This window comes from Cyanistes caeruleus, chromosome Z (assembly GCF_971803275.1).
Source record: "Cyanistes caeruleus chromosome Z, bCyaCae1.hap1.1, whole genome shotgun sequence".
Lineage (NCBI taxonomy): Eukaryota > Metazoa > Chordata > Aves > Passeriformes > Paridae > Cyanistes > Cyanistes caeruleus.
The window spans coordinates 80,572,119-80,595,354 of record NC_141732.1 but is presented as its reverse complement, the minus strand read 5'-3'; the positions used below and the strand labels follow the sequence as shown (position 1 = coordinate 80,595,354).

At 44.4% G+C, this 23,236-nt stretch overlaps 2 protein-coding genes across 5 annotated transcripts in view; one reads left to right on the top strand and one right to left on the bottom strand.

Annotated features, from left to right (window-relative positions):
- The window catches only part of ELAC1 (elaC ribonuclease Z 1), a 511,775-nt gene that overhangs the window by 281,572 nt on the left and 206,967 nt on the right, over positions 1–23,236 (bottom strand). The window lies entirely within an intron of this gene.
- The window catches only part of MYO5B (myosin VB), a 142,328-nt gene that overhangs the window by 85,062 nt on the left and 34,030 nt on the right, over positions 1–23,236 (top strand). For all 4 annotated transcript variants that reach the window (XM_086867480.1, XM_086867478.1, XM_086867479.1 and 1 more), the window contains exons 18-23: positions 6,058–6,169; positions 7,629–7,840; positions 9,607–9,763; positions 12,510–12,749; positions 17,447–17,686; positions 22,486–22,570. In XM_086867480.1, the coding sequence (XP_086723606.1) occupies positions 6,058–6,169; positions 7,629–7,840; positions 9,607–9,763; positions 12,510–12,749; positions 17,447–17,686; positions 22,486–22,570 (1,046 nt within the window). The remainder of the gene's footprint in view (positions 1–6,057; positions 6,170–7,628; positions 7,841–9,606; positions 9,764–12,509; positions 12,750–17,446; positions 17,687–22,485; positions 22,571–23,236) is intronic.

The following is a 23,236-nucleotide window of genomic DNA, read 5'->3' as shown; positions in this document are numbered from 1 at the left end:
AAAATTCTAGTCCTGAAAATCCAGACCCAGGAGCTGGATGATGTCGTTGAAAGCTTGTGAATAATCTGTGTATTTAAATTGACCTTATAGACTGTCTTAGGAAAAGATGCTTTCACAGGATCTTCTTTTGTAGAAAAAGTAACAGACTTTTTAGTTCTTTCTGCAGTTTTATGTGAAACCTCTCTCAGTTTTCATCACAGTGAGCATTGATTATTCCTCTGTATTTCCTTATATTTTGAGACAAGTTGAGTTAGTATTGCTTGATTAAGGATAAAACTAAAAAGGAGAGTCATTGTTTTAAATTTAAACCTCATGTGAAGGCTCTAAATTTGTAATAACTTTAAAATAATAACAGAAAACTTGATCTTCTTGACTTTTGCTTTGCTTGGGTATAAGCAATTTCCCTGTAAAGCAACAGGGAATTTTCAAATTTGTTTATCTCAAGTTAAGTTTTATCCAGAAACAATAGAAAAACTCTTATTTTCATCCTGTTATTCTCACCTCTAAATATATTCTAGCACACTGTCACAGGAGTAATTTCTGAGGGTGATGTGGCTTTGAGTCTCTGGGTAAAACCACCTGCTGCTAAAGAGTTAGATGTTTTGAGTCTTTAATAATTTTTTTTTACCTCTAAGAAAAGAAATCATTTTTGATACAAGCTGTAGTTGTTCAAGCCATGTGAGTCACAGAAATCTGAAGCCTTGGGCTGCCCACTTAGGGTGTGCCTGGGTTTATTTTACCATTTCCATGGTAGACTGCGCTCTGGCTGTGTCTGAAATGAATTGAAAATGTGTCATTTGCTTTGAAATGTTACTCAGCACTTAAGAAATCTGTATCTGTTAGCATGTACATAAATGACTGTGATGAATGGGCTGTCTGAGGTGTGTAGGTAGTAAATCTATCACCAGCTTCCCTGCGTAAAGCGTGGAAGATGTCTCTGTGCTGTAAAACCATTCATCTTCTTTACAGGAACTGGCTGCATAGAGATGAGTCTATAGAGAACTAATTGGAGCAGATCTCCGTGAATAGCAAAATACACTTTAAAACAAGTTTTTAAATTGGTTCCATCAAAACTGATTTTTTTTTTTTTTTTCCCCCCTGCTGGTAATGGTGGTTTCCAGTCAGTGGTCCAGCAGCAGCGGTCTCCCACCATGCCACCACTCTGAATAACCTCATCACTGCAGTTCTCTCTGAAATACCCTCTTTGTAGTTATGTATTTATAGTTTTAAGTATCCTTGGCATTTGGCTGCTGCCTCTGGTTGCTGGAGCTCACTGTCACATGCAGCATTTTTGTTATCAATTCAGTGTGAAATCCCAGCTGCTAAACTCTATAAACATTAAACACTTAGAATTGAAAACTGCCATGGACATCCTTGGGTATCTAATTTTTTTTATAGAATGTGCCTTTAGCTGTCTGGCTGTCATTTCAGGATAACAAGACTTATAAATTGCTTTGGCTACCAACAGTTCTGTTTGCCCACTCCCAACAAAGGTGTAATATGTAAATGGAGGGGTTTTCCCCCCTTGTTTTTCCCTTTGAATATGTTCCAGCTAATTTCAAGCCAGGCCAGCCTGCATGTTTTAGAGCTAATTGAAAGGCAAATCTGTTCTGCTGCAGTAAACAAGGAAAGAGAAATTTTCCCTCTGAACTGCAGTTTCTAAAACAATTTCACTCAAATCTTTGCTCCAAGATTGAACCTGCATCCCTCCTGACGTGTTTTGACTCCTCTGGAAAGATCAGTATTGTCCAGTTCCTTCCTGTTTAATATGTTGACCCCTTCAGGGCAGGGTGCCCTGTGGTGCTGCCAGGATTTCTTACACAAAACCGAGTTTCCTCAGTGCCTGGGGATGGTCTTTGGTGATGGGGACACTGAATTTGTTTACCCTGAGTGGGAACATTTCACGTTCAGTTACTTTGGGGTACAAAATAAACCATATTATGGTTGAGAGTTTGAAGTTTTTTTGACCTATTATGCTCCTTTGAGCTGTTCACTCAGTGCAGCTGGTGTAACATTGCTGTAATAACCCTGAAACGATGGGTTGTGGGTATTTTGGGCAGTTGCTGACTGCTTGGAAAGATGCCTTTCAGAGGCTTCCTTAGAATGTCACCCTCAGTTTCCTACCCGTGCTCTCTCTTTATTTTGATGTTGTGATAAACCCAGCTGGCTCTGCTCAGGTTCATAACCCCTTGATTTTGGGCAGGAGCAGCCCCTTTGCTTTGCACCTGGCTGCATTTTTGTGTAAAACATCCAAATCTGGCTGCTCAAACTACAGGAAAAAAAATAAAAATACTTCATCTGTGGTGTGTGCTACAGCTTATTCCCTCTGTTTCCTGTAGATGACAAAGACTTTGCTGGGATGACCAAGTCCCAGCTCCCAGCCAAGCATCCTCCTTTTGCTGCCTGAGCCCAAGGAGGGCTTTTTCCACAGGCATAAGTTATTTTCCTGCATCCCTACATTCCTTTATTGCCTTTTCCCCTTAGTGACCTGTGCTGTCATCAAAGGAAAATTCAGCTGTTTGAGGCTGCATGATCTCAGTTTGAGTAGCATCTGCCCAGTCTTTTGTGCCTCCTTCTTCCTGTTTCTGCCCGTCTCTTTTCCATCTCTTTTGTCTGCACCACTTAATCTGGATCTTAAAACTTGCTCATAATATTGAGTTGTGTTTATTTAGTGTCCCTTGGTGGTTTCCAGCCCTGCACTGAGGCTTGCTATGTGTTGTGTGGCAGCATACCAAGCACCTGAAATCTGTTTTTTGTTTGATACCTGTCTGCAAGGTGAACTGAGGTGTACCCTTCCCATTGTCTTTCCTGCCCTCCTAAGCTGTGGGGTAACATAGCACATCCTTTGTCTCCTGCTGGGAGTCATTGTGTGGTTTGGAAAGTATGAAATAAGTTTTCTCTCTTTGCTTTTGTGTTGTTTTTTTTTTGTTTCCCCTCTGAAAATGAAGATATTGTAACCAAAACAGTGAGATATGTCTGCAGAAAAAAAATTTTAAAAGTGCGTGTACAGCAAAGCATCGAGAGTATTTCTGCAATGGAGAAATCTCCCTTGCAGGGCTGGGGGGATCATGTTTGTTTCTCTCTGAGCACATAGTTGTTAGGAAATTTTATACAGCTTTGGGCATGTTACATTAAACCTGAGTGCTTTAATTGTTGTTTTCTCTGGGGAGGATTCTACAGCAGCACCTATGAATCCATCCAGCTTTCTTTTTCTGGTGAAGTGGGATGGCAGATATCCCAGATAAACTCCTGATGGGCTGGCTGAGCCCTGGCACGGCACAGATTTTGTCTTGATGCTCTGTGCACAATAATACAGGAGCAGTGTGGTGTCAGGGCTGTCATCCCCTGCTAAATCAGAGTGGTGAGAGCACGAGTGAGGCAGTTCTGTGCCCTGGGGGTGCAGCCTGGGGCTGTGAACCTCTGGGAGATGTGGATAGGGGCTGTGGATGGCACCAGGCCCGATAAACACCTCGGCAGAATCCAGGGGGTGAATTCCCTGACTCTTCCAATGTCTCATGTGAGACTTACTCCTGAAAGGTGAGTTACTTTTATTAAGGATGGATGTGGAAAATCGATTTTTGCCACCTTATGAAATGAGAATGACAGGCTCTGGAGGAAGACCCACAGTGTAGTGACCTGTGATCTGTTTTTAAGGAATTCCTCCAGGTGTCTGACTCTTGTTTGTGAGCAGCTGTGGGATCTCCATCTCTGCCCTGGTGCTGGAAGATGATGGATTTTGCTTTCTGCCTAGCTTGGACCTGTGCCCTGAGTTTCAAGTTCTGCCTTTCCACCATCTGCTCTTTGCTGGAAAAGCCTGGGTGGCACCTGCAGGGTGATTTTTTTTCCTCCAGATATCAGCAGTTAATAGTGTCAGTGCCTGAGCTGGCTCTGGCAGGTTAATGGGAATACTGCCTCCTTCTCTCTTCCCCCCTCCCCAGCTCTCCCTGGCTCCAGCAATACCCGAGCCAGCCTCGTGTGTTTGGCTGTGTGCCTCGGGCACTGCATGCTCTGCTTCTCCTCTCAGGTTTGATTTGGAGCTGTGTAAACCCCGGGTGTGCTTAAAATGAAACGGGTTTTACTTGCAGAACGCAGAATGGGAAATGTAATTATAAAACGGAGGCACTGGAAAAGCAAAGATAAGGCAAGTTTAAGTTAAACCTTACAGGACACAAGCTTGTAGTCTTGCATAACCTTTGTGTTCAGTTTTTGCTCCAGAGGGAGCTCCCCATAGCTGACAGCTTAGTTTTTTTAGTAGTAATCCACTGCTTTTGGGTATTTGAGGGTGGGTAGCCTTAGCTGCCTGGCCTCAGGACTAGCCCATGGAGACAGAGATTAAATCAGCACTAAATCTGGCTGCTCCAGGGCCAGTCTGAGCGTTCTGAGCATGGGAAATCCTTTCATCACAGTTTCCCTCATGCTTCTGCCTCCAGGAGCTCCCCGTTTTACTTTGGCTTCTGGTGCAATCCTAAGGGTACACTGGTTTTTGCCAGTCCTGTATTCTTTACTAGTTGTGTCCTTGGGCCTGTTTGTCCATGAGGCAGTTATTTGTGGCTTCCTGCAGCTTCCCAGTCCTTACCAGACCACCTTTTTTTGTCTCTTCTTTCCCTTTGCAAGCATTTCCTTCCACTGTACTCTTTTAATTAGAGTATTGCTTTTAATGAGAAAAAGTATTGGCTTTCCTCCTCCTGTTGCCTTTTCTGAAGTGACACACAAAGCTCTGTGGGTTGTGTGTTTTGAAATCAGCAATATGCCTGCCTTAGCAAATAGCACAGCTTCCAGCCTTCAAGGTGTTTCATGAGAGATACCAGCAGCTGGAGTAGATGATTGTGCAGGTCCCTTCCAACTGAAATATTCTGTTTCATGAGGTATTTTGTAGAGCTGGCAGCTGTGAGTGCTCAGGTGGTCTCGCTCTGCCTCACCACTCCAGACTGGCTATGACCTGTCACAATTGCTCTGGCCCTTAGCAGTTTATTTTCTCTTCCACACTCTTAATCCCCAAAAGCGTAAAATTAGGAAGAATTTGGGGCAGTAATGCAAAAATTAAGGTATGCATGGGGCTTCTGGGTGAAGAGGATGTTTCTGTATGGAGGCTCTTCACAGTTTGTTCTCATCCTGGTTGCCAGAGCATCCCTGCAGGTAAGGATTGGGAAGGTGGTTTTGTTGAGTGCGGGCACAAATCAAATTCTCTGTGATTCTCTCCATTCTCCCTTTGATGTTTGTTAGGCGTATTTTGTTGAAATATCAATGGTCATTCAGGACATTGCTGGAGAAGGCTGGTGTTAATTAAAAACTCAGGTTTTGAGGGGTTTATAACTCACTGTGTTAATTTAGAGAAGGCTGAAACTTGGCAGATGCTGAAGCAATTTCAGGATCGCAGTCTGCAGGCTCTACATCTATCACCAGCCACAGGAGATGGTATTTCCTAGCTGTAGGGTGCAGTGCTCTAATTCCTTCAATAAGTGTTGCCTATTTGGAAGCTTTGCTGCTGGAGACAGTGAGGCATCTTCCAAGGGGCTGCTTTGTCTTCCCAGAGCCAGACGATTTTGTGTTTGTTTGAAGGCTGTCAGACCTCAAGATGGAGCAATTAGTGGGTCAATTGATTCAAAGTAGTATTCAGCAGAGTTTGGGAATACAAAGGCCAAAGAATATCTCTTTGATTCATTCTCTATAACTTTATCAAGATTGCTGTTTAAATTTTTTTTTGGGCAATCAAGAGATCCATGATTTCTCCAAAATTAGGTTCTCCTTTCTGCCGGGGAGAATGCAACTCCTTGTTGCATTTGAGTGCTAAAGAACAGCAGATTGGGAAGCACATCAGGGGTGAAAACAGAGTGTTCTGTGGCCTTTCTGTTGGAGGTTAGAAAGGCCCTGATATGGTCATTCAGTGTCTGGGATTGGGGCCAGGCTGAGGGTGAATAGCTCCTTTTGGGTGGCTTGGGTCCATAAGGGTAGTGGTGAGAAATCCCTTGAAATATTTCACATTACAACTCCAAGCACTTTATTTCAGTGAAGCAGTGCCCAGCATGCAGACTAACCCAGGGTGTGCTTTGCTTTCAGGTGGTCCTACCCTGACTTTTTCAATAGGTACCGTGTGCTTATGAACAAGAGAGACCTCTGTAAGAACGACAAGAGGCAGATCTGTCAGACCCTGTTGGAAGACCTCATTAAGGTGAGCTGGGACCAGGTCTTTGTCAGTGATTTTAAAAGCACAGAACTCATGACTTTGATGTGGTCTGAAATTGCTCCAGCTTCACCTGCTGCTCGTGCAGGTGCTCCTCCACCCCAGGCAGGCTGGGAGCTTTCCCAAAATGAGGGAGTATTGTGAGGAGATGGCAGGAACAAGTGGGACATGGGATTTCTTGGCTGTGGTCAAGAGGAATGAATCATTTCAGTGCTGGTGAAGTCCAGAGTTTGCTATCACTGGCTGTACATGAATGACTGGCCACTTTTAAAAAATGTGTCCCCCTTGCCTCTCCTTCTGGTTTTGTCTAGCCACAGCTGGAGTACATTTCAGAGGTCCAGCCTGGGACAATATAATGAACCTTAGTCAATCATTAAATGCCTTTCTGCACAAATGAGTAAGGGAAAAGTCCAGTGAATGCCTTATCTTGATGTGTGGGAGACTTTCAATGGCCCTGTATGGAAAAAGCATTCCACAAATCTGGGCTTTTTTACCACAAACGAATCAGAAGGTTTTGCTTTTATGCATTGTTTTTAAATTGCAAATGTGCATGCAAAGGTTTTTTGCTGTTGAGTGGCTCAGAATGTGCACAGCACCTTAGACAGGTTTTAATGTTTGATCTCTTGTTTTCCTGCGGGATTTTGAGGAATTTACCCAATCGGGCTCCTCTTTTTGCATTTTGCACCCTGTGTTACCTTTGGCTGCAGAGCTTTTTGCAGCACATGTATGACTTTGTAGATCAAAACATTAATCTTTTTGAGAAAGAAGTCTTTTCCTTGAAGTGCTCTGGTGTTGCATTTCTAATTTTTGGTCTAGTGGAAGGTGTCCCTGCCCAAGGCAGGGGGGTTGGATGTGTGTGATGTTTAAGGTCCCTTCCAACCTAAACAATTTTGAGATTCTGAGGTTTCTTTATTTACATAAAAACCAACTAACAAAAAAAAAACCAAAAAAACCCCAACCCAAACCAAAATTAAACTCCAAACCCTCCAAACAAACAAAGAAACAAAACCCCAAAACCTAAAAAACTCCACATAAACACCAGCGCTAAAAAACACCAAAACCCAATAAAAATAAAACCCCAAGCCAACCAAGCAAAAAACCCCACAAAACACAAAGAACCCAACTCCAAACCCCTTCAAAATCTGTGTAAATATTTGGAGTTTAAGACTCCAAATAGTGCTGCGTTAATGGGTGTTTATATGCTCAAGTGTAGTAAGTCTAAAGATATCTGATAATGTCTAATAAGTCTAATAATCTAATATGTCTAATAATGGAGTCTAATAATATCTTCATTACCCAATTAAGAAGAGATGTAAGTTAATAAATTTGATTTAAGGTGGTGTTTTTACTCTGTATCTACTAATCAACTTAGACTGAAAAGAAAAAGAAAAAAAAAAAAGTAATGTTTGCCTCAATTAAATGTAGTTTCCTTTATGCTTTTGAAAAGGATCCAGACAAGTTCCAGTTTGGCCGTACCAAGATCTTTTTCCGTGCAGGCCAGGTGGCATATCTGGAGAAACTGCGGGCAGATAAGTTCAGAGCTGCCACCATCATGATCCAGAAGACTGTGCGGGGCTGGCTGCAGAGGGCCAAGTACCAGCGGCTGAGACGAGCCACCCTCACCCTGCAGTGCTATGCCCGCAGGCACCTGGCACGCAGGTGGGTCCTGGGGAGCCTCACAGCGGGGCCAGCTGGGAAGTCAAGTGTGAAAACACCTCTGGCTACCTCTGTTTTCAATCTGTTGCATCTTCTGGAGCTTACACTTGGGGGGTTTCACGTGAGGAACTTGGAAGATGCTCTGGTTGCTTGAAAGCAAGATGTATAATGTGTGCCTGGGTAATGCTGTGGTGAGAATTTTTGGGCTAAAGTGGACTCATTTCTGTCCCCTTTCTCTGGTTTTATTGAGGGACAAGAGATCGAAATTCTCTGCCTCAAAGTGGTTTCATATTTACATTAGTTTAATTTCTAGGTGCAGGGCCAAGGTCATAACACGGACGGTCTGGTTATAATGAGATGACTATAGTACTCTGAAGGGTGTTTCACAAAACTAATGTTTTCCTGGGACTGCCTTTGGTAAAGGGCATTTGGATGAGCCAGGGAAGAGCTGCCTAGTTGGTATGCACTCCTGCCCTGCAGGGACCAGGAATGTGTCTCCATGATGCCCAGTGGGAGTTCTCAGGCTTGATTGTCTCTATCCTTTGTAATGAGGAGAATCACTCCAAATCACTGGCAAGGGGGGCTGTGTACAGTAGAGAAATACAGAGCACAGTGTTAACTCTTTCTGTGCAGGAACCTCAAGACCACTTGTGTCAGTGTCTTGCTGGGGTTTCTGTAGGTAACGCTGCTGGAGAGTGGGCAGCTGTGGGGTGGGTGTGTGGGAGCAGTGAAGTAATGGAACAACATCCCAACACACTGGCCACCTTCCTTCTTGTGGTCCTTCTTCAAGTCAAGACAATCAGCAGAAGAGCATCAGAGATAGTAGCTGAATTTGTGGTGTTATTTGTGGTTGTGGAAGGGGTTGGTGTCAGAGAGAACCAGCTGCTTAAGAGTTTCTTCTGCATAATTTTTCAGTTCCCCTTTTTGTGCAGGGCTTGTAGGGTTGGATGGCATCAGAGTAACTACTGTCTCTTTCTGGAGCCAGACCATCCCTTATCCTCTTCAGGAAGCCCTGGCTCAGTGGGTCCTAATGGGAAACCATTTGCCTCAATCAAAGGAATATATAAACCAATCTGATGTGGCTCTTAGTTCTGATACGCTTTTCACAAAATAAAATAAGTGGATCAAATTTCTGTATAATGATGCATGCTGAGAGCAATAAATGAATCATAAATCCAGCAAAACAAACTAATTATCAAATTATATAGAGGGTTTATGGGCATTTATTAACCCATGTAACAGCAAATTGAACATGAGTTCAGCTGGAGAATGGGAGCAACGTGGTGCAGAGTTGACCATTTCCCTCATTATTTACTGTCTGTGAATTGCTCGAGGCTCTGCTCAGGAATGTTGCCAAAGCAGTGCACACCAGTTTAAATGTCAAATCAATTTGCTGCTGTTTTCACTGAGTCAGTAGATACCCTGTGTGACGTGTGCTTTTTATAGTCAGGGTAGTGATGGAGCCAACCTGGGCGCTGACAGGTGCAAGGACACAAGGCAGAGTTCAAACCAAGGAAAACCTGGGGAGTGCTTGGGTTAAATGCTGTTTGGGAGCTATGAGGTGTGTTGATCTGTGGTTCCAGTGCTCCTGGGTTCCATGGCTGCTGTCTGATAGCATGGAGGCTTTCTTAGCCCAGCTGTTGGTCTTTCCAGAATACCATCAACCCACATTGGACAAAAGGTTTTCCTCTCCCCCTGGTTTAAAATTTACTGCATCAGAAAGAAGTGGAGCTGGTTTTCCCTGCTTACCCTCCTCCTGTGCATTGCAGGCTTTTTGAGCACCTGAGGAGGACGAGGGCTGCCATCATCTTGCAGAAGCAGTACCGAATGCTGCGGATGCGCCAGGCTTTCCTGAGGGTCCGCAACGCCACCCTCACCATCCAGGCTTTTGCTCGGGGCATGTTTGTCAGGAGGATTTACCACCAGGTACATCTCCAGGAGGCTCTTTGCATGAAGAATGAACCTTTATGTTTACTTCTGTGGTGTGTTTGTTGTGGCTGTGTTGATGTTTGTGAAGCTGACAGCCCCCGGTGTTGCCGGAGAACGGAGAACAGGCGGGCGGTGATGGTGAGCTTTGCTATGTAAAGCTGTGCAAGCAAAAAAACACTTTGGCAGCAGCACCTCAGCAGAGCAGCTAAATGAAGGTAGTTGCTGTGGTGCCTGGAGGCATCATGGAGATGTGGAAATGTCATTTGATCTAACCTATGCTCTGCTAAAACCTCTCCATCCCACTGAGTGTATGTCAGAGCTGCATGCTCTGGGGTGTTCCCAGTGGGATGGGAGGATAAGGAGGGTCTGTCAAGGAAGGCAATAAGCCATTAATCCATAGAAATGTCCCTCCTTTAGCTTTCTGTGTTAAACCAGGAGCAGGACACAAAAGATTCAGAGTTTCATGACAGCAGTGATACAGTGAGAAATTGTTGACTCCTGGCGTGGTTTGGGTGTAAGGGTTAAAAATTACCTCATTCCAACCCACTGCCATGGCAGGGACACCTGCTCCAAGCCCTGTCCAGCCTGGCCTTGGACACTGCAGGGATGCAGGGGCAGCCCCAGCTGCTCTGGGCACCCTGTGCCAGGGCCTGCCCACCCTCCCAGCCAGCAATTCCTTGCCAATATCCCAGCTGGGCCTGCCCTCTGGCACTGGCAAGCCATTGCCTGGGTGCTGGCCCTCCATCCTCCAGGACTTGTCCAAAGTCCTTCTCCAGCTACTTTCTGTCAGGAAAACTGAGAACAGCTTTGGAAAATCTTCTGTCCACTCCTCAAACCCAGCACTGTTACCAAAATGGGTGCCTAACTCTAGGTTGTGGGGCTACTCCTTGGAGTAAGCAAGTGAGAAGCATCATGAGGGAAAGGCCTGTTCCTGGAAATAATTGAGGTCACCTGGACTCCTGGTGACCTCCCAGAGAGACCAAGGTTATCCTCTGAGACACAGCAGCTGGTGATAAGGAATTTGTGCTGCCACTGCTTTTTCAGCATCTGTTTTTTAAATTGGAAGCTTCTGCGGGGGAGGTAGCTGGTTCAGCAGTTAAACTCTCTGAGATTCAAGGCCACCCAAATCTTAACAAGGTGTAGAAGTTGGCTGAAGGCTTGGCCTCTCTAATCTGAGCATCCTTAATCTCTGGAGCACCTGGGTATGGGTTTTAGATACAGGTATTGGTTTCAGTGCATGTTCAGCAACAAAGGCAGGGCTCTTGATGATGATCTGTGGGATGAGGGCATGCCCAGTGCCCACCAAAATTTTGCTGTAAAGCTGAAGTAACTCCCCAAGGCAATGCAGTGGGGTTTCTTTTACCTCTTTGGGCATCCCTAGCTTTCCCCATTTATGAATGCTGAGGATGATGACTACAAAGCTCATTTCACAGTCATTCTTGCTGCATCCTAAATTCATATAATCCCTTTATTTGGAATTAAAATTTGCAATTGCAAAGAAAGCCTTAGGGTGAAACAAAATATTTGTAAGAGAAGCTGATAGGATAACCTTTTCTGAGACAACTTAACCCAAACTAATAACAATAAAATGTCTTGTAATCTTTGAATTCTCCTATTTATTTCCTTAGCAGACTGAAGCATAAGGAAGCTATAAACAACATGCTGTTTGTTTCTCTAAAATGTCAGCCTTCAGTTTTGGAGAATTGAACTGCCACTGACTGACAAGATAGCTGTAAATTTTGGGGAAGAAATTGAATACAAACATGCCAGAAATTTTGTGAAAACTGATAAAAATTACTAGGAATTGAATCATGTCAGAGAACTGGCTGCAAAGTGTAGTGAAAGGACTCATGGTTTTATTTGAAGGTTATCCACATGATATGGAATCCCATCAGGGCATCATTTATCCGCAGTAAAAATTATCATAATGCAGAGGTGGAACACAATGAAAAAAAATCTACAGATCTGTTCTGGTATGGGTGATGTTTGATGCTGAGGGGATGGTAAGTTCATTGCTAAGTGTTGGTGTTTATGTTCAAGACTGTTTATTCTGGAGGTCTGGCTCTGCTGGATCTCAGGTGTTCTGAGATCTGTTCTGAAGTGGTCCACGAGGTCACACTTGAGCCCAGGTGTTACCTGCGCCCATGAAGTCCTCACAGCCAGGATCATATCCCCTCATGTTGCTGGCCAGGCAGGTCTTTGCTTTGAGACCAAGGAGGCTCCTAGGAGAGGTCTGGGTGTGCCCTGCCTGCGTAATTGAGAAGCCTCCACCAGCAGGGTTGGAAGTGCTGTCCATGAAAGAGGGTGCAAAACAGCAGCCTCCGTTTCCAGCCATCAGCCCCTGCACCTACCAGGACATTCCTTGGAGGAGAAGCCCTTTCCAAGGCAGTTTGGGAAGTGTTTAATGTTTGTTTCAGCCAAACCAGAGTTGCTGTACAGGTGACCTTCCAGGTACAGCCTTAAGTTGAAGGAAGGTAGATTTAGAGAAGATACTGGGAAGGAACTCCTGGCTGTGAGGGTGATGAGGTTTTCTGACACAGGTTTTCCAGAGAAGCTGTAGCTGCCCCTGTATCCCTGGAAATGCCCAAGGCCAGGCTGGACAGGGCTTGGAGTGGCCTGGTCTAATGGAAGGTGTCCATTGATGGTGGATGAACTTTGGTCCTTCCAACCCAAACCATTCTGTGATTCCACAATTCTGTGCCTTGTCTCTTGTTAATTGCCCCGTTGTGCCCATGTTTTGCAGATGCTGGTGGAACACAAGGCCACCATACTGCAGAAGTACGCCCGGGGCTGGCTGGCCCGCACGCGGTTCCGCCGGGCCCGCGCCGCCGCCGTGGTGCTGCAGTGCCACTGGCGGCGCCTCAGGGCCCGGCGCCAGCTCCAGGCCCTCCGCATCGAGGCACGCTCGGCACAGCACCTCAAGAAGCTCAACATCGGCATGGAGAACAAGGTGGTGCAGCTGCAGAGGAAGGTGGATGAGCAGGTATGTCCTGAGCTGTGCTGGGACAGGCCTGGCCCGGCTGCTGCCTCGTGCCTTTCCGTGTTGTCTGGGAAGGGTCGTGTTGGTGGCAGCCAAGCGTTTGTAAGGGTGGGACACAGCTTGCTCAAACTGTGCTGGAATTGTTGTGGGGGCTGCCCAGCAGGGCTCGGAGCGGGAAGATGGAGCAGCAGTTTTGGAAGGTGTTGGTTGAAAACCCAGGCTGGCTTCATGTGGGATCAGATGTCACAGGCTTGGGGCTGAATTTTCCTGCTGTGCTTTTTGCTCTGTGAGCACCGAGTGTGTGGAGGGTCTACCACCACTGGTTCTATGAACCATGTGTCTTGGGAGTCACATTCCCTGGAAGATAAACAGCAGTTTGGGTAAGTACTTTGAGCACGTTTGTATCACTAGACACAGCAACTCTCCAGGAGTAAGGGGAGGGTGGGATGGTGTGATGTGACAGATCCCTGCGTGGGATGACTTGATGACCCTGTAGTGACTGATCACAGGGGTGTTTTCCTCAGTAGACATCTGCCATTAATAAACTGCAGAGTAATGGTTTGATGGTTTTTAAATAGCAGAAGCTACTAATGTGTGCAAATTACTCTGTTAAATACCTTCTGTGTTGATGTACAAGGAATTGAGGGGTGATGATACGAATTGCTGAGTGGGACCTAGTTGTATTGACTCATATCAACAGGGAAATTCATATTTACCAGTACCCTTAAACTGAATTTTTACAGGTAGGAGAACATTCTCTTCAGTGGGGATTACCCCTTATTTGTAGAATCAGTTTGTGGTAATTCCAGTTTATCATTCTGAGATGTTGTCAGGGACCCTTGTTCATCCCACACGACTCTCTTGCCACCTGAAATCTCCCCACCCCAGTATGACAGGAGCAGACCTGTGTTGGAGGTGATGATAAGCGGCTCTGTGTTGTCCCAGATGGTGCAGAGTCAGGAGGGATTTTCATTGCTGTGGTCACCCTCGTTAATTGCAGTGTTAATTTGCTGCAGTGCTTTAACTGCACCGCAACAGTTAATGACTTTCAGACCCTGGTGTTTAATTTTAAAATGCCTGTTTCCATACTTAGATTTTGCTAACAGTAGCTCAGGAATGAAAAACTCTCAGAGTAAGGTTTGATATTTGATATTAAGGTTTGATTGACCTTTCATCCAGAAGGTATTTTGGTGGAACTGAATAGGATGAGTCATTCCAGGTCCAGGTATTTTGGGCTGAACTCATGCAATGAGTGTGAACATCAGTGTTGGATCTGCTGAGCTGCTGGACTTGACACTGGAACATCAGCAGTATTTTTTAGTTTATATTTTTCGTCATTTCCTTGCTGGGAGAAGTGTGGCAGTGGAACAGTAAAGGAGAAAAACACCAATATTTGTTGAACATTGGCTTTCCTGCCATGGGTTATGAAAGCAGGAGAAGGATCTGCTTTAGGGAAGGAGTCATGGAGAGCTTTTAACCAGGCAGAAATAATGGTCTAGAGCTCATCTTGCACTCCCTTGGTATCTCCACAAACTATTTTGTAGGAGTTTTTTTTGATGCTTTCTGTGTAGCTTTTGCAGGGAAGAATTCCTGCTGTGGACTACACGTGGTGGTCTGTTCAGTGAGCTGAATTTTACCATCCTTCCAGGGTTGCCAGGTTTCCCTTGGATGCTTTGGAAGTGCTAATGAACACTGTTGCAGTAGATTTTCTTTTCAGTGCACTGAATCTGTTTTCTGGCACAGTGTGTTTGCTGTATCGTAGTTCCTGTGAAGGGTCTTGATTTCAGTCCTTGCTAATCTATAAACACAACCTTTGAAAATACCAATTAACTTTCAAAGAAATAAAGGTATATAGCAGGTAACCTGGAGAGCTGAAGTTGTATCATTATTTTGAGTAGCTGTGGAAGAAAACATTTCTATTGCTGCTACTTTAGCTCACGCATGAGTAGAGATGCAATTCTCCATGTGCCCCTAAGGAAGAGATCTTTCTTTGAAAACATTAAAACCTATTATTGTATGCCAGCCTCTGCTGGCGTCTGTAACTGGAATCATTTAATTAAGCTTTTTAATCAGTTTCTTTTTGCATGCAGAAGAAAGATTTTGATATATTTTGCTGCAAAACATGCTCACTGGAGCACTTTCTTTTCTGTTTACATTGGACCAATTCCTTATTTTTTTTTTTTCCTGCTTTTTTTTTCATTCAATTAATTTTCTTTAAATCCATTTCCTGGAATTGCCTGAGACACTTGCATGTGCCTGATGTAGTGTTGAATGCTCATGCAGCCAATATTTAGATACACTGTGAGCTCTCTACACTGTCTCTGCATGCAGTACTATCTTTGTGAGCATTTATTGTGAGTAAAACTAGTTTGGGTAACAAGCTGATGAATTTGTTACATCTGCCTTTTGTAGCAAAATAAACCAGTTTTGTTCACAGAGCCTGGGTTGAAACCAGGACTGTCTCAGTTCGGCAGGGCTGGATCATGATTGAAAATAAAGCAAGTTCCAAGTTTAACAGGGTCTGTTGAGCAATCTCTGATTGCAGTGGGGACAAACCCAGTAAATGCTGTCTCGTATCTCTAGTTGTTAGTAAAAAAAAATTCCTGTGCATTTATCTTGTATTTGCATGAAAATCTCTGGCGGTGTGTAAAACCATGTGCACAAGGTTCTGAAAATGCATTTCTTTGGAAATGTCTTCAGGGCCCCTACTCTGGAGGCAGCCTGGGAGAACTGGGGCTGCTCCCCTGCACAAGTATTCAGGCTCCAGGGAGAGCTGAGAGCCCCTGGCAGGGCCTAAAGGGGCTCCAGGAGAGCTGCCCAGGGACTGGGGACAAGGCCTGCAGGGCCAGCACCCAGGCAATGGCTTGCCAGTGCCAGAGGGCAGGCCCAGCTGGGATATTGGCAAGGAATTGCTGGCTGGGAGGGTGGGCAGGCCCTGGCACAGGGTGCCCAGAGCAGCTGGGGCTGCCCCTGCATCCCTGCAGTGCCCAAGGCTGGGCTGGACAGGGCTTGCAGCAGCCTGGGACACTGGAAGGTGTTCCTGTCCATGGCAGGAGGTTGGAATGGGATGGGCTATTATGTTCCTCCCAGCTCAAATCAGTCTAGGACTCCATGAAATGTCTTTGGTCTTGCAGAAATTAGAATTTCCTAATACGATAAAACTGCTGAATTTTGATGTTCATTAATAATTCATTACTAGGTAGCAAAGAAAAGAAATGTTAATATGCATCATTTACTTGTTTTTCCATTTAAGATGGGTCTTTATCTTGCTTCAGAGCACTGAGATGCAATGAGAGAGGGGGTGCTTTGGGAGGTCACCTTAAGAGGGCCCAGAAAGATAATCAGAGGAAACTTTAAAAACCAGAATGCATTTTGAGTTTCAAAATGGTTCTTGTGGTATCAAGATTGTCTACCCAAAGTCAGCACAGCTTATGAAGTAGGCTCTTAATGAAGCTTTTGGTATTTGGCCTGGGGATAGCTAATAAGGATGATGTTTTATTAGTCACAACATTGTGTCCATTGACTTTGATTTGAAGCCCAAAAATCAGCTAAGTCTGCTGAATTTTTGGTTCTCAAAACTGGAGAGCAAATCACTGCTAAGTGCTTTAAAAAGTGAAAACCTGAGGAAATGAAAGGATGAGTTTTGGGAGCTCCTTGTGCTTGAGGCTGCAGTTCTGCATTGTCACTCCAGGTTCTGCAGGCATGGAATTCAGGAATAGAAGAGTAAACTACAAAAGGAATACTGTAAACCCCTCCAAAATTGCAAACCAATCACATTATGTGTTGGGGTCAGAGGCCCAAAAAATAGTCCTTTATCTGTGGTGCCTGGCTCTGACACCCAGGAGAGCACTGAGTTTGGCATAACACTATGGACACAGCTTTTAAAGTTAAGCAGAGAATCTAATGGTGCTGGTGACTAAGTTAGAGTTTTCTTAAGTCTCTGGGTGAGAAAGTTAGAATTTAGGGCTTAAGCTATATTAGTGAATAAGAGATAACATGAAGGATTTAGGGCATTGTTACTTTCTCTTTCTTCTTCCTTCTCCATCTTCTTCCTCTGATGGTTTTTGGATAATAATGAGTGATTGGATAAAGAAATCTGCAGTGCAGCACACAGGTGTCAGGTCACTGGGTCACTAAGAAAAATAATTCACTTGTCATTTGTTAATTGGATAAATAGACACATAAAAGACCTAGGAGAGATTCTTTGTTCTCCATTTTTGCACCTCTTTATCTTAGTGTATGTAGCTCCTTGTACTTGAGGGAAGAATAAACAACTGAGTCTGAACACGAGAAAACAGCCTCTCTCCCGTCAATCTCAGTCCTGGGGAAAAAGTATCCAGTCACCAGTGTCACCATGACAATTAATCAGTGCTGTTTGGAAGGTGTAGTAGAAGTGTAGTATTTTGGTTTGGTTGCCAGTGCTACCAAGAGCTGTTTGCCTTTGTTCTGAGTGATACCAGCGTAATACCAATTTGACAAATGCTTCTGTAATCATTGCCAAAATATTATTGAGCTTTTGTCACGGTTTAGAAGTAGCTTTTAGCTTTATGAGTGTCATTAGCATATGCATGGAAAGGTTTGTTACTGGGGATCTGTCATCCACCATGCTTGAGGATTTGAGTGGCTGCTTGTAGTGTATGACTGCATGCACTGATGTCACCTGTGCTCTTTTTTTCTTCTGTTTGGGATGCTGTCTGTAGAACAAGGAGAACAAACTTCTGAATGAGCAGCTGTCCATGCTGACATCAGCCCACTCCTCCGAGGTGGAGAAGCTGAAGAAGGAGCTGCAGCAGTACCAGCAGACCCAGCAGGGTGATGGCAACCAGCTCCTCAGCCTGCAGGAGGAGATGGAGCGGCTGCGGATGGAGCTGGAGAGGGCTCACGGGGAGAGGGAGGTCATGGAGGACAGCCACAGCAAGGAGAGGGACCTGCTGAGGAAGGTACGTCTGTCCGTCTGTCTGCCTCAGGTTGTCTCCTCAGGTGGCTGTACTGGTGAAAGCTCTCACTTCACCACTCTGAAGGGGAGTGTCTGTTCTTTGATTATTATTTCTGTTGCTGAATCCCGCTAGGATTTACCTTTAGCCAGCTCATGGGGCAGCATGGACAGGTGGACATCCCTGCTGGAGCAGTGGCTGCCTTGTGGAAACCCCACCCTGATACCTTTTGTGTTGCCAACCACAAGGAAACACCCCAAACCCATCTGGAAATCAGGATGCCTATTAACCATGAATATCATGGAATCAAACAGTTGTAAAGGTTGAAAAAGACCTTTAAAATCACCAAGTCCAACCATGAGCCCAGCACCACTGTATTCAGCATTAAACCATGTCCTCAAGTGCCACATCCATGTGATTTTTGAACACTTCCAGGGCTGGTGACTCCTCCAGTGCCCTGAGCAGTTTGTTCCAATGCTTTTCAAGTCTTGCAGTGAAAAAATTTTTGCTAATATCCAATTTAAACCTGCCCTGGCACAACTTGAAGCTGCTTTTCTTGTCCTAAGACTCATACCTATGCCAGAGCTTCATGTGTATACAGTGATTCCTCATGGTGTGCAATGCAAATTACTGGAGAGAGCTGTCACAGATGCTGCAAATATTAGGAAGATGTAAATATTTCTCATCTCAGCCTGTGATGGGACACAGGGCTCAGTTTCTGACATGGCTGGTGTTGTAGGTACTCACAGAGTAAGACCTGTGTGTGTGTTGACTTCTCTCCCTGAGGAGAGGCACTGCTCTAGCACCAGCTGCTGGCTGTTATGGGCTTTTATAGGGTTTGGAGCTGGGATATACACAAAATAGATTTATTTTTTCTTCCTCCTTCGTCCAAACCCTCAGAATATCCTGGTTTGGATGGGAACCACAAGGACAATCAAATGCATCTCCTGTGCCTGTTTTTTTGGGGTGGAACTGGTCCAACACTGCCACCATTGTACAAGAAGGCATTCTAGTGGGAGAAAGAGACTTCAGAGTGTAGAGCTTGTTTTGCAAATAGCAAAGATGGACCTTTTGCTTTGCATTTCTTTGCTGGTCAGATCAATTCTGAGTAACACCCGTTCTCTTAACCTGAGGCACTGAGATGAGACCTCAGTTTCCTTCTGCTAATGCTGGTGGCTGCTCAAGTTAAATCCATGATACCTCTTCTGCACCGGATTGAATCTTTGATCATGCTAATGGAAAGAATTTAGGGCTTTTCTACTCAGTAAATTGCAAAGAAAAAGCTGTTTTGCAGCTGTTATTCTAACAGTACTTGGTGTGTGACAACCTGAAGATGAGTCACTTTTGGAAATTAAAAAAAAAGAAAAAAGAAAAAAAAAAGAGTCTAGAATTAGCTGTGTTATTATTACAGTGGAAGAATGCCCTTTTGAGGCTCTTCTAGTGCACTTCACACAGCACCACTGCTGTGGCCAACCTTCCCTTGAGGCTTTTTCCTCAGGTGCTGTGTTTGGCTGAGAAGCTGTGGTGAAGGACTGTGGTCAGGGTGATTTACCCTGAACCTCTGGCATGACTAAAATGTACTTTTGGGTGTGCTTCTCAAAGAGGTGAACAGTCTGTACACTCGCTGTCCTTGGCTGGACCAAGAGAGCTGACAGGTGATCAGTTCCTCCACTCCTTGCACCTGTGGTGCACCCACACAGGTGCATGTGAAACCAGTGATTTCCTTTTAAAATTACAAGATTCTATTGCAGTGCAGGGCTCTGTTCATTAGCTGTTTGCAGCACAGGCTTTTAAGGCCTAGAAGGATGATTGGTTTTAAAGGTGATGCAGCTGGGGATAAAACGTGTCTGTTCTTCATTGCAAATCCCCTTTGAGCGCTTGGAGGGCAGGTTGGCTTAATCACTGAAGAAATGCTTTTAAAAAGCATGAAAACAAAGCAGCAGCTTTCCCTTGTTGTAAAAGTGCCTGCAGCAGAGCAAATACTGTGCATTTCACCATGAAAATAGTTTAATTACAAAACATTACTTAATGAGCAGTGCAGACTCCCATTTCTGGCATTACCTTTCCATTGCTCCCTTCAGTTCCTTGTAAGTGGGAAGATGGAGAGGACCCATTTCCTTCCTGAAAATAGTAATTTAGCCAGAACACTTCCCAGGAAAAATTCTGGGAAGAGATTTTTGAGTTGTTCTAATATCTGCTAGAAGCAGTTTTCACCTGCGATATCAAGATGACACCATAGGCATGGTTGTAGTGGGACAGATTCCCAAAGACATCTCTGAGTGAGACTGAGATGAGCCTTTATTTTTTCTGCAGCTCCTGCAAATCCATGTCAGTTATGATTTAGTTTCTGAAAAAAAGTCCTTTAATCTCTTCATCATAGCTCTCTCCAAGTCCTTAATTTTAGAATAAGTCTTCTTATTTAGTTTTGTGATAAAGTTTGAAACATCTGTTGGGTAAGTACCAACAGCTCTTTCTAGGGCTTTTGGTAGCACCTAATCTTCTTGCTTGGTGAGCTAGGATAATTCACAGCCTGACCAGGAATTTCATTAGGAAAGTGCCAAATGCCACCATCCTCTCCTTCCAAGACTGGGGGAGGATGTGAGGGAGATCCCATGAGCAGGTTGTTCCAGGGTAACACTTAGATAAGCGCTGCAGCCATCACTGCTGCTCAGCATCTTCCACAGTAATCTTTTGAAGCAGGTGCTGTTGCATTTGAAACACCTCCAAAGGTCTGTTTCCTGTGGAAAGGTAAGCAGGAGGTACTAAAGTTGTCCATGTAGGCATCAGGGATGGAGGTGTTGCTGCTTGGCCATTTTGTGACCTGCTCCCTTTGCCTCTCCCCTTGTGTAGTGGACCGTTCATGTTCCCACTGGGCTGGGTTACGCACAGGTTTTGGACTCTGGGCTTGTTCCTATTTCATGTAGAAACAGGAACGCAGAAAACAAATTCAGTGGCTCAAGAGGATAGCTTAAAAACACCTGTACCCAATCTGGATTAGAAATTTTAAAATCTGGGAATAATTGTTGTGGATTCTGTTAAGTCTTGCTCTTCCAAATATCCTCTCAGCACAGTTGAGAATATTCAAGATTTTAGTCCAGTTTTGTTTTCCAGCCATCATAGCTTTGGGCAAAGAATTCCTTATCAGCACCCAATAAAAAGCATTAGTAAAATAATCTTACTGCCTTTAATCTTTTCCTGATGGGACAGACAAGTAGAGCTCCTTGCTCTCCCACTGCAGCACAGGTTTTCCATCCATTCCATCACTCCTGTGTCTGTTTTCCACTCTTTTAAGAGTTCTTTCTACCTTGAAGATGCTAGTGTAGGCAGATGTGATTTATGGTGCAAGAGTGCAGTTTGTTTTGGTACAGAATATTAAATTCTTGGCTCACTTCACAGCATTTAAAACACCAGTAGCTGTGTGTGCTTAAATTGTGGGGTTTTTCACTTTCTAGCTGTACATCCAGACTCCAGCTTTCTAGGAGAGATGCAGACAGATGTAATGCAGACAGCTGGAGCAAATTATCAGGGGGAGTAACAAGTGGGGAGGTTTTTCAGCCTGTGCATGGAACAGGACTGATTCAGTTGTGGCTTACAAGAAAATATTCACCGTGCTTTAGTCCTCACCATTAGTATGTATCTGGCATAGCCAGTGCTGGATAAAATGCCTTAATTTGAACATGCTTGTGTGAAAGACTGAAATCTGTGTTAGGAATGCATGCCAGCTGGGTTGCCTATAAATTTAATCCAGTGGTGACAGAAAAATTATTACTCTTGGGCTTTGAAAACTCTCATTATTGTGTTTACAGTGTTGTTTATAGTTGATACCTTGAGATCCTTCTGCTGTGTGTAGCCATTTCCTAAGCAGGGGCTATGGGAAGTGAAGGAGCAGGCAGAGGGAATGACACGTGCTGGGATGATGTGTGTCCTCCCCCCTGACAGCAGCAGAATCATCCTGCTTAGCTGTGGCAGCACATTTCACTTGACAATATGATAGTTGTGTGTTTTGAGATAACGCTGTTGAATGCACCAGAATTCAGGAAGCTGAATAATGTTCCAGGATTGGTTGCTGTCAGCATCAGTCCAGCCTTGCAGTTGTGACAAGTGAAAATAGCGTCTTTCAGGACCTAGTTCCTGTTCTCATTATTTTTTATGAGGCGATTGTTGTTGTTAATAATTGCTAAATATGCTGCTGTTGTATTGCCAAGGGCCCTGGTACATGTCATTCCTCACTGTACCAGAGGTTCTGTAGTTGTGGGAAGCACTGAAGTGATTCACCATGCTGCACGGATCGGGTACAATAAAGTTAAAAAAGCCTGACCTATTCACTCAGCTCACATTCACTGTGTCCATCTCAGCTCCTGAAGTGCTGTGTCTCTGGGAACAATCAGCAGATTTATTTCCCCAGCAGCTGTGGCTTGGTGCTGTGACTTGAAGACAATGATGAAGCCCATTGAGATGTAAAAATAAACCTCTGATTTGATGACCTGATCACTTGCAAAGGCTTCACTCCTGCAGATCGTGGCCACCAAGTCCAGCTGCTCAGTATTTTGTAAGATTCTGCTGAAAAGGTTGATTTAAGGGAGAAATGCACTCAGGAAAGGGAAAGTTATTCTCTCTTGTAGCAGTGCATTTCTTCTGTGCTTCTGCTATTGGTGTACAGAGGATAAGTGGCAAAGCACAAGGGAACAGATCTTTTAAAGAGCAAAGAGAGGCTGAACAAAGCCCTGTGTCTCCTGCCAGGTGAAATTAATCCCTGCAGGAGCTCTGCCCTGCAGCCAGCAGTAACTCTCTGCCTTGTTCCGTAGCGCATCTCTGACCTGGAAGAAGAAAACACTCTCCTGAAGCAGGAAAAAGAGGAGCTGAACAGCAGGATTCTCTGTCAATCTGAAGGTAGGAAAAACTGCCTGTAGCATCACCATGCCTCCCTTAGACAAGGGCTCAATCTTTTCCCCAAAGCTCGTTTTCCCTGCCTTGAAAAGTGCAACTTTTCCCATGACCTGTTCCTGGTGCCTTTTGTCTCTATTTTGTTGTGCAGGTTGTTCTGTCCTACTGGTGGGTGATAAGCCAGAAGCCAGTTTAATTGGTGAAGTACGGAATAAAGTACCTAGCAAGGCTTTTTTAGTTCAGTTATGTTAAAGTATTTCATGCAGATGGTGTGGGAGGCAGTGAAGCTGACTGAGCAGGGAATAGCTGTGTCCCAAGAATGATTAATAAAGGATCCAAGGGGCAGCAAAATTCACATTTTTGAGCTGTGACAAAGAATTTCTCTAGTGTGACACGAGCCTGTGAGTGTTTTTTAAAAGCAGAGACTTAGCTGACAAGTCATACATAGGGGGAGCAACCTGGAAAATCCCATTTCACAAAAGGGACTCTCATGCATGTATTGAGCTTTTCTATTTTTTGTCATCCTTTTCAGCTTTGATTTTGCAGCAGGGTTTACAAAGATCATCATGATGTGGATGTAACTATCACTGCTCTGTGGTACTAGTGAAGAGCCTTTTGCTCCTAGCCTAATACAAAATAAATGAATGAAGATAACATAGTAAGAAGAAACTT